Source organism: Magallana gigas, chromosome 4, assembly GCF_963853765.1.
Source record: "Magallana gigas chromosome 4, xbMagGiga1.1, whole genome shotgun sequence".
Classification (NCBI taxonomy): Eukaryota; Metazoa; Mollusca; class Bivalvia; order Ostreida; family Ostreidae; genus Magallana; species Magallana gigas.
In genome coordinates this window covers 6,314,231-6,325,410 of record NC_088856.1, presented here as the reverse complement: position 1 = coordinate 6,325,410, position 11,180 = coordinate 6,314,231, and the positions used below count along the sequence as shown (strand labels likewise).

The following is an 11,180-nucleotide window of genomic DNA, read 5'->3' as shown; positions in this document are numbered from 1 at the left end:
AGTATACTTTTACTGACTTCGGTGCATGGTGGATCTACATGTAAAATGCATTACGCTCTCTCTCTCTCTCTCTCTCTCTCTCTCTCTCTCTCTCTCTCTCTCTCTCTCTCTCTCAGTAAATTAAAGCATATCATTTGATCTTAATAGTAAATTTTAAATAATCAAAAGAAATTTAAATTAAGTAAGGTAAAATTAAGTAATTTTACTCCAATTATAAAATAATTGTTTGAAGCTTATAAAGACGATTAGGTTAGGCGATCGTATCTCTGTGTACAGATTATTATTCGTTTGTAATTTTCATTCCGATAAAATAATTATTATGGTTACACAATCTTCAAAAAATCGCGTGAAGATTGAGATAAAATTGCAATGCAAATCCAAACGCACCGATTAATTAAAAAAAACTTGAAATTAATGAAAATGCAAATCATCGGGTATTAGGTAACATTAAATCTTCAATTGTCAGTGTTTTGTAAATGGTAGGCCTTGTCGCATTGAAATTGTTACGTAACCTCATATCTTTCCATCCTTGAATTACAAAGGCTACATCTTCTGTTTTGTATCAAATAAGCTAGGTAATTAAATTCAAGTTTTTATAATATAATTTGTGATTGTAAAACTTGGAATAAATTTGCTGTCGTTTTGAGAGGCTACTAATTGATCAAGGGGTTGGGTAAAGTGCGTGAAACAGTCCTTGACAAGGACGAGACCGGGTCTCAATGTCTACACGGCACGAAGCAGGCTCCAAAGTACCCAGGTACTCAAGGTGTAAAGACAGCCAGGGCCAGGTGTACAGTAATGACGTCATCATCGGGATCTATGAAGTTTTAAATGTCTTGCTTGTTGGTGAAACAAATGATGCACCGGTGAGGTCCCGGAAAGCTTGGAGTAACAGAGTGCAGACGACTGGATCTGAGATAAAATCTATGTACTCTTTTTGCTGAATGTTTGTACTGTTAAAAGGTGCACGTGTGGTCTTTCCTTCATCAAACGAGTGTAAACAAAGTAACAAAAATGTATAAATGTTGATGAAATTAAATGGTGGCATAACAAATTGGAGTTTTAAGTTCGATTTAAGTTTTGAATTCAACACAAATAGGTTAATTCTTTGACCTAACCTAATTTGTAGATAATCCGCTGGGATCAAACTCTTAAATCTCATTAAAAATTCCCCGAGGCGAAATCTTGAGATGAAAGCCCCTTTTGAACTTGGTTGAAACGTTTTAATTTAAACATGCAGAACTCTAATCGTCTAAATTTGAAATTAGATTGATTTACTGCCAAAAAGTAAGCTATCTATTTGACTTTCAAAAAGCACTTGCTTAATTTTTTAAAATCTCGTTGACAGTGTTAATCTGGTGATAATAGAAGCATTAGAGAAACTGAGGTGACAGGGCCTCTGAATGGCTACGTATCGCAATAAATATCTACCAAAATTCTCGCTTATCATGAGCACAAATCTTCAAAAAGGTATGAAATATCACCTAATGTTACCCCCACTCTCGATTGAGATTAGCTGCTCCTTGGGGTTGTCGCAATGCAAGAGGACAAGATGTAATGGGTTGTGACCAGATATTGTGAAAGGAGAACAACAATATTTTTGTAGATTAACATATGAATTTGACTTAAAACACGCTCAATAGCATCATTAAAGAAACAACGTGAGATCATTGTTAATTCAAACAAAATCCCTTATCATGCACATGAGATGCGCTAAGGACGAAAAGGTCTTCTTAAGAAAATTTTCTCGGTGATTCTAGACGTTATGTACAAAATGCCGTTAAACAGCTGTACCAGGCACCCATACAATTATTGTGGATTTGTCGTATAGGTGAATAAGTTAATGGAATGTGACTAGCCATTTAACCAAACAATACAAAATCAGTGAATCCTTACTATTATAATTTTCTGCTATTCAAATTAAATATATGAAATACATTCAGTAGAAAGTCAATTCCATTCTCGTTATTTAAAAAAAACCAAACAAACCACACGTTGCATGCATAATAATAAGGTGTCGCACGCAATACGAAAGTTCTGGCGATTTTCGTTAATTAGGTGTATCCACTCGCTACGCAACTCCTAACAAATTATCCCGTGTCCCGACAGGGGGGTCTTTGTTTACTTGTAATACCATACAGTACACAGGTTAACCAGAAAAAAAAATCAAAATATAGTCGTAATATTGAAAACATTTGTAATGTTGTTTTATGAGAGTATAATGTGAAAAAAATGTCGGCAAATGAAATCATCTGTTGCCTAAACAAAGCCATTTGCTTTAAAAATATTCATCCTACTGGTACTAAAAATACTAGTACATTGTTTTATAAACAAAATTTTGTATCTATATTCATGATATCCTTTGATGTTTCCTTGTTTGAAAGTAAGGTGTTGCAAACTTACATTTTCATTTTGACCAATCAGTGTTCATTTTAACAATATGGTTCCAGAGATGGAGAGAACTAAGGAGATGAAATTGTGAAAAGATATCCCCACAGGCAATGCTGAACGACGCACAACCTGCAGTTTGTCCTGTAGATCAGGCGACCTAAACTTCTGTGATTCAAGTGTGTACCTTTTTCTTTATGTCTTCACCAATGACAGCATTAAAGTGCAGGTCGCAACTTAATTGTTTCATTAGTGTGTTTGATAAGGACACGCAAAGTCTGCAGTTTGTCCTGCATATCAGCCTAGCTAAAACTTTTGTGATTCAAGTGTGTACCTTTTTCTTTATGTCTTCACCTATGACCGCATTAAAGTGCAGGTCGCAACTTAATTGTTTCATTAGTGCGTGTGTGAAGGACCTGTCTAAATGTCACTCGACTGATTAACCCCTGTTGACGGGATCCTCTAGTATAACTACTCATACATGTACTATAACCAACCGTCCGGAAACCGTCTATTGTATTACTTTAGCAGTTTCAAAGTTTGAGTTGTGCAAAAGACGGGGTATAGAGATGCAATTTATAAAAATATAATGGAAAAGGGTTTTGCATTGCATAAAAAGAAGGCAGTAAGTTTTAATGTAAATATCTGGTAACATATTTTTCTTAGATGTACTGTCTGTCTTTGAACAATTACTTTGAGCTTGTATACATGTAAATATATATTAATTTGTCGTTGATATTCAATTTAGTAGTGTATGTGAAAAATCACATTGTGTAAAGAAAATACAAACAAAACACGCCTTATTCTAAAAACATAAAATTGAAACATTCCAATCTTTTTTTCACAAATACATAATCATATCTTACGCAAAATTTTAAGTTTTACTTGAAAAAGTTAAATATATATTTTATTCAATTGATAAAAAAATATTATCGTTACGATACCATTTAACATTAAAAAAAAAACATTCTAAAAATACGCATGTGTATAAGTATATTGGAGAAGTCACTCCTGATACGTCATTCACGGAGATCTTTTAATCCCTCCAATGAGCTCGTAGATCTGATGGTAGAGATAAAGAAACATTATACGGTCCGGGTACCTGCTAATCTCTGCGGATTAGTCTACTTAGGCGATTTAATGAAAACTTATTAGTATCATTGGCTATCGTTTCCAGATTGTCGATATGTGAAGTGCATAGAATTGTAACCCAATACTAGACACTGTTTTCACACAGGTCCGCTAAATGAGTATCAATATAAACGTCCGCTATTCATTTTCAACTGGTGTCAGTTCATTAGTTTTGTTCAGAATGGCGACAAAGATTTCTTTACGACCAGAAAGTCTTTCACAGATCTCGCCTTTTTGGATCTTGAATATCTATTACCAAGAGATATGAATGATACTTTTCACAGATCAGACACACTGAATTATTTCCCATAATGTTTGGTAATTACTTCGCGATATCTGTTGATCAACTGTTTTCTCCAATTAATAAGCAGCAGATATTGAATAAGGGCTAGACTGATTAAAATCAAGATCAAATTTGACCCATTGGCCTCAGTTATTAATTATTAGGCTTCTGAAAAAGAGGTATACAGTCTTCTCTATTTTTAAAAGAGTACGATTGAACTCGATGAAATAGAATATAAAAATTATGTGGAAAACGATCAGTCATTTGCCACTTAGTAAAATGATAGCTTCCTGCGCTATAATAAACAGAGAAAAATCAGATAAGGAATAATCCACTTTGTTCAACTTTAATCAACTTTATATTTCTGTCATATTTAATTTATGAATAAAGTCGTTCTCGCGGAAAGTTATTTATTTCACAATCATGAATTTTAGCGTGATACACGTACTGTCCTTTTAAAAAAAACTTAGATTCTTTAATACATTTTATCCAATTTATATATGACAAATTTTATTTGCTTTTTAAAAATTCTGTAATACTGTAATTGATTGCGCATTTCATTATTTCGAGAATTTACTACCGTTATACAATTTTTTTAATATCGCACTTGTTGTATTCATTCACATGAAAAGTGCCCCTAACTTGTTAAACATATTGAAAAATTGCATCCTTGTTTTTATGAGTGATGTTTTTATCGAGTCAGCACTTTTTTTGCTGTCATTCAGTTTCCTCATTCTTTTTCCTACCAAATTTAACATTCAAGGTTTTCCTTTTCTCAATCATCTATGCTTCCTCTTGATAAAATATATGTTTTCGTTACAATGAAACGCGTTGAATTATGATTTTATCTATAACAACTTTGTCGTTTCGCTTCCTGTCAACTCTATACAAATGCTCCGCGAGATATTTTAAAAATATTAAAGTACTTTGGGGGGAACTGGACAATTCAATTTGTATTCAAAAATACATTTGGGATTTTATGCGTCCTTAGTTATAATTTTGGGACCACTTCTATCTATATTGATACTTTTCGGAATTTTGTTATAAGTAAACTTCAGTAGTACTTTATTGGTACTATACACAGATACAATTATACTTTTGGGACTATTCTTGTCTGTAATAGCGCTTTCGGTGGAATTTCAATGCCTTGAATATTTTTCTTGTCAGTATTTACGTCTGCAGTAATATTCCATGAGACTGTTTTAAGTATTAGGAAGCACATAATTATTTTTATTTATACTATTTTTGTCTATAGCTTTACTTTTCGGGGTTTATGACGCCTAAGGTTGAACTAACGGTGAAAAATTTTGTCTGCATTAATTTCTACAAAAATTCCATTGGATATAAATTTTAAAATATTTGTTTGGGAATAATAAGTGGATTTTCTGTGCCAACTTGTACAAAAATTACTGGACCAATGCAAAGTTCAACCTCCAACGTTACTACAATTAGACTTTTTACGTTTACGAGGTCATTTTGTGTGACTTTTCATTTAACAAGAAAACATTAAGATTTGGAACTTTTTGTCTCTACTGTATAAAAGAATTTCTGCTGACAATTTTTCGTATTTTAAAAGTGTGAGCAGCACTGGCGCACTAAACAGTTTCACAATGACGCTTACAGTTCTACACGTATGTATCTTTTACTTGTATTACTATTTTTAATCATAAGTAAAAATACATACTACAATGAAAAGTGAATCAAAATGGAATTACCATTCCTTATATGTATACATTTGTCAGCTCATTGTATATAAACGAAATGTCACAAAACAGAAAAAGCTCATAATATTCATTTTAAACAATCGAAATAATCCTTATTCAAACTATGAAATTTGAACATGTATTTTACTCCACTATTTATAATTAGAACAGATTACACATTTCTTAAACTGAACTCAAACTGTGTGAAAATTCTAAATCATGTATTATTTGTGTGTCTGTATGTTATGAGTAAACAATGTTTGATTTTTTATATAAATGTGAGGAAAAACCCTCGTCGAATCGATATGATAAATATCTATGTTAATTATGTACTATTTCCTGTGAATGTATAGTACTCTATCCTGAATACAGGAAGTGACCCTGTTTAACATAGTATTAAGTGCACATACATCACTTAAAGCATCGCTATCATTTCAATAAATCTTCGATGGATGAAACATGATCTTGGACGAAAGGTATGAATGCATATATATCGGGAATTCCACCGTTTCGATGTCTCCCTTTGTAGTATGACTGAGAATTAAAACCGCTATGGATCAAAGTTTGAATGATTGAAGTTGAATTCTGGACCCAAACAATTGGCAAAGAGCATGTTAATCTCATTGATACTAGAATCGGAGATACTAATTTGTCTTTGATTTTTATTAAAGGATTGAATCGAATGAATTCACGATATCTTTGATAAATGATTTTTTCCTGGTTTATAGCAGGATTAAAACTGACAACAAAATGAGGAAAATGATCTGAAAAAAAAGATTATCATCCCTTTGGATAAATAGGAGGTTAAGACGACTGTTAAGATGCATGAGAAAACAATTCATCAGAATTTTTTTCAAAATGAATAATGTTTTTAATTTCTCAATGTTTAAATACCTTAGCGTCTCGCTTGTTAGTAAGATATTCAATTTTTTTTAATAGATGTATTTGTGTAGCAATAAATCACTAACTGGTGGTTTCATACGCTGGAAAGTTCAAATCCCTCAAACCGAAGCTAGAAAACATGCGTAACTACATGTAGGGACATAACAAAACTCATTTTCCTACTAAATATTTTTGATCTTATAAAATGCTATTTTAAAAAATTGTTTATATCTACATATGTACACTGCAGCTGTACGGTATATATATATATATATATATATATATATATATATATATATATATATATATATATATATATATATATATATATATATATGTCTGGAGGAAACTTCAGCTTTAAGACAAAGTACCCGGTTTACAATTAGAGTATGTTAAATCAAAAAAAACTTAGCTTAATACACATATGTAGTATCATATGTATTTAGAACATGTTATCGCCATAGAATATTATGCGATAAAGGTTTACAAATAGTTATGTAAAATCCAAAAACTTATCTTGATATAGTATCTTCTATACTTAGACCGCGAACATGTTATCACCATAGAATATTATGCAATAATATTAACGTTATATTAATGCCGGTAGTCAGCCTGTAATTTATTTTTAAACTTTTATAGTTTCTTTCAAATTTTGAATTGAATAAAAAAAACGTGAACTTGTAGTATTACAGTTTATTCATTAAGAGATTTACACGTGCCAAAAATAACAGTTGTTTTAACATGTGTCCAAAACGAAAGTAGAAAATCCAATTATGCCTATCTATTTTAAGGTGAAAATTTTCAGTTAAATTTAAAGCGGCACGATATATCTACAAAAGAATTTTTTTTTAATGGTATGTTGGGTTTTTCAGATGAATTTTTGTGTTTTAGATCATTTATCGTCTTAATGAACAAACAGGTTTTTCTTGAAGATCATGGACGAAAAGCTGGACGTGAGCAATTTGGACGAGAATTGCTTGAGCCTAGAAGAAGACTGTTGTCCGGTAAACACGGAAGGAGAATCCGGGTACTTCTCCGCCATTAGTTTACACCAGAGTGTGAAAGATGGCTACAACTCTTCACTGCAAGAGTGGCCCTACTCAGACTTAAGTTTGTCCAAGCCGAGTGTGACTGGGGATGACTTTTACTCCCGCTCATCTCACTCGAGCTTTATGCCACGTGAGACTCGGGATACACCAGTCAGTCCTGGAATCAGTCAACCGTTACAAAGTCTTGACCTTTCTAGGGGTCAGTGTCATCGTTCATTAGGTCATGGACCATTAGGTCATGGGCGCAGGGAGGAAGAAGGGACAAGTTTAAGTTATCCGAAAAAAACCAACAACTCACAGCTTCTTGAAGCACTATGGCAGAATCAAATCGAGCGGGCCGCGTCTCTTATCAGAAACATAGCAGACGACGACAGAGAACGTCTGAATCTTCCGAATGGAAACTTACAGACGGTGCTCCACGTGGCGACACTATTGAAAATGGTCGAAATAGTTCACCTTCTAGTTAAAGAAAAAGCGGATATAACTCAATGTGATAACCGAGGGGAAACGCCTCTACACATAGCATGTAGAGAAGGTTATATAGATATCATAAAAGTCATCCACAGCAACGCAAATAGACAGGCTGTCCTAAGATCACTGGACGCTAGGAACTTTGAGGGCGTCAACTGTTTACATTTAGCCGCAGTTAACCTCCATTTTGATATGGTTAAACTGCTAGCTAACATTGGCGTTGATGTCAATGCAAAGGATGGGATGTATCACTTTACAATTCTCCATTATGCCGTAGAAAAGAACAGCGAAGAATTATTGGAGTGCGTGTTGGACTTGGAAAACATTAGTTTGACTGAAACGAGTTACTCTGGAGAAACTGCCTTACAACTCGCTGAAAAATATAGATATTGTGGATTAACTAAAATGCTAAGGGAGCACTTTAGTAGCTATTCACCTGAATAAAAATGGTTTTAAAAAATATAAATTTACATATACTAGTACTTTGTACATTTGTTTGGCTTTAAATTGTACACTTGTTTTACTCACTGATATATCATTACTTTTAATCATCAGCAGTATTTCAGTTTGTAGATTATCAAACGTAATTTTGTATATTCTGATCAATTACACAACGCATTCTTAGTATAATGATTCATCACTCATGTGTATCAGTTGATACAAACCCTAACTTAAAATCATGAAAGTCAAATGTCGTATTTTGATTATTGTCGATTTGTTATCAAAATTATCGACAACTTTTAATAATGAGAAAACTTGTTTTTCGGCATTATTGAATATTGAGTGTAGTTGGATCTACCTCTGAATATTTCATTTATCTAAAACAAACAAACACGGTGTATGCTTGCGAAATGACAATTACATGTATTTATAAATCTTATGTTATCATCTACATGCTCCTATTTAGATTTTATCCAGGTTTCATTAGCATTGTTAAAATAGAACTATACATGATTTGGAAACAATTTTATAAATTTTCTTTTATTAATTATACTATATTCTTTTTTAATCTGGGTCATAAATTACAAGTACATGTATTTTGTTCATTTTGATTGTTAGTGATTTTTTATTACTTCAATGCGTGTATATATTGAAATGTAGCTAATATTTGATAATATATCCTAAACTGATTAATTTGTGTTATATATATATATATATATATATATATATATATATATATATATATATATATATATATATATATATATATATATATATATATATATATATATATATATATATATATATATATATATATATATTTATATAGTACATTTAACGGTATTCTATATACTAGTATCCCGGAAAATACTCATGCAATTCATATGCAATTGTTTTTATTTTCCTATTTGATATACATTAGAGGAAACTGTTTTAATTATGATAACATATACAATTCATGATAACATATTTCAGTGGTTTTTGAATGCATTGTTGGTGTGTATCTTGAGGTCCAGATTTTTTTTTATCAAAATTAAAAATTCATAATATACTCGTAGGTATAGCGTCAAATTTTTTGTAACAAATAATTTTAGCTATTGAATTTTTTTATGTTTTCCTTGTCATGTTCATATCTGTTACCATTTCTATCTGAAATTAAAAACGGCGGATCAATTTGTCTTCTTGGCAAAGGAAAAACTATAACAAAAGGCATCAATGTATTGATCATCAAATGTAACTTAAAATTATTTTTAAACACAACAATGAATGATATCAATATGTATTCCAAATTTTGAAATGTAGACTGTCAAAAAGCCATGTCAATAATCAAATTAAAGAATACGCATAATTATACGCCGCCGAAAGACATCAACGGAAGACAGAATCAAACAACAGTAGTCCTTGAAGTCTGCGTGTAACTCCGTATCAATCAGCCAAAAATCGATGAAGATTTCTTTTTCATAAAAATAATTAGACACTCGTTTCCCGGTGGCATTTTATTTCAAAAAGCAACGTTGTGAAATTTCTGTTTTTACAATCAATACCATTTGATGCCTCGCGTCTTTAATATTTCTGCTGTATAATAGAACACAAAATGAAGGATATGAATTGCAGTCAGCTTTCTAATCCTGACCGGAAGCAGGTGTCGACTTTCCCATGTCAGTCTAGGAAGCCCCGGGAGCAACACTCCGGAGATCGTCTGTCTCAGCGGTCGTCACAATGGTTTTGTTTTAGTATGGTTAGGCCATTTCCTGCTGGACTGTCTTGCGTAATTTTCAAATCAGATGGAAACATTTTGCAAGATTCCCCAAAAAAAACAACAATTTTGTAGGCAATTATTTACCTTCATAGTTGATTCATATACACTTACCAGGCAACTTCTTGGTAACCATCTCCTGATTAAAACATTTGGAAGTTTCGCTGCATTCAACTAAAATGCAATTTTCTAAAGAGCAATGAACGTCCTCTGAATTTGCATGTTAACTTGTACAGCACAATAATGAATATCACACTACAATATATATATATATATATATATATATATATATATATATATATATATATATATATATATATATATATATATATATATATATATATATATATATATATATATATATATATATATATATAACTTGTTCTAAATACCATTGCCACCATAGACCAATCGCTTCAAAACCTCGGAGAGAAAGTTGACTCATGAGTTGAGTTGCGACCCCTAGTCCTTGTAACCCATTGTTGTAGTTTCAGTCGGTAGAGCGCTAACATCGCATGGGGGTGGTGGTGGGGGGTCAGGGAGACCAGGGTTCAAGATCCGCAAGATACCAGACCATGTAAACATACATGTACATGTATAGCAGTAGCCTTCGGCAAAGATAATGCATGTAATACACTAGTTGCGAACTTGACAGAGGTCACTGAGTTATTCCTTATAAGCCCCGGAAGCGGAAGTTGAACCGTCCTCACTACGTCAGGGGGGCCTGATTTCATTCCTCGGCCAAGCACCCCTGACTGTTGTGAGGATGGATTTGGTCCGAAACTTAAGGACTGTAACCGATGGATATCTACTATTAAACTTAAAACATAGTACATATCTCCAATTTAGGAACGATACAATAGGTGTCGACTTATGCTGTCAAGCTAACAATGAAAACAATTATACTGATGACAATATTTATACGGAAGAAGAATCTACAGTTTGTCAATGTCGTATTAATTAATTATAAATTGTAAATACGGAAGATTCCTTTACACAGCTAATATTTATATCTCTATTTTTATCATCACAGTTCTAGTAATATTTTGATATTTCTAGTTTAATAATAATAATAT

The 11,180-nt window shown here is 32.3% G+C and overlaps 1 protein-coding gene across 4 annotated transcripts; it reads left to right on the top strand.

Annotated features, from left to right (window-relative positions):
- The first annotated feature begins 5,397 nt into the window (after window positions 1-5,397).
- Window positions 5,398-9,051, top strand: LOC105319273 (nuclear factor NF-kappa-B p105 subunit). 4 transcript variants are annotated; one of them, XM_066081057.1, is made up of 2 exons: window positions 5,398-5,433; window positions 7,320-9,051. In XM_066081057.1, the coding sequence occupies exons 1-2, from the start codon at window positions 5,413-5,415 to the stop codon at window positions 8,349-8,351; spliced, it is 1,053 nt and encodes a 350-aa protein (XP_065937129.1). In that variant the 5' UTR covers window positions 5,398-5,412; the 3' UTR covers window positions 8,352-9,051. The 4 variants fall into 4 exon arrangements, with proteins under 4 accessions (XP_065937129.1, XP_065937128.1, XP_011415046.3 ...); XM_066081056.1 differs by lacking the exon at window positions 5,398-5,433 and adding an exon at window positions 5,943-5,981; XM_011416744.4 differs by lacking the exon at window positions 5,398-5,433 and adding an exon at window positions 7,145-7,241.
- The last annotated feature ends 2,129 nt before the right edge of the window (window positions 9,052-11,180 follow it).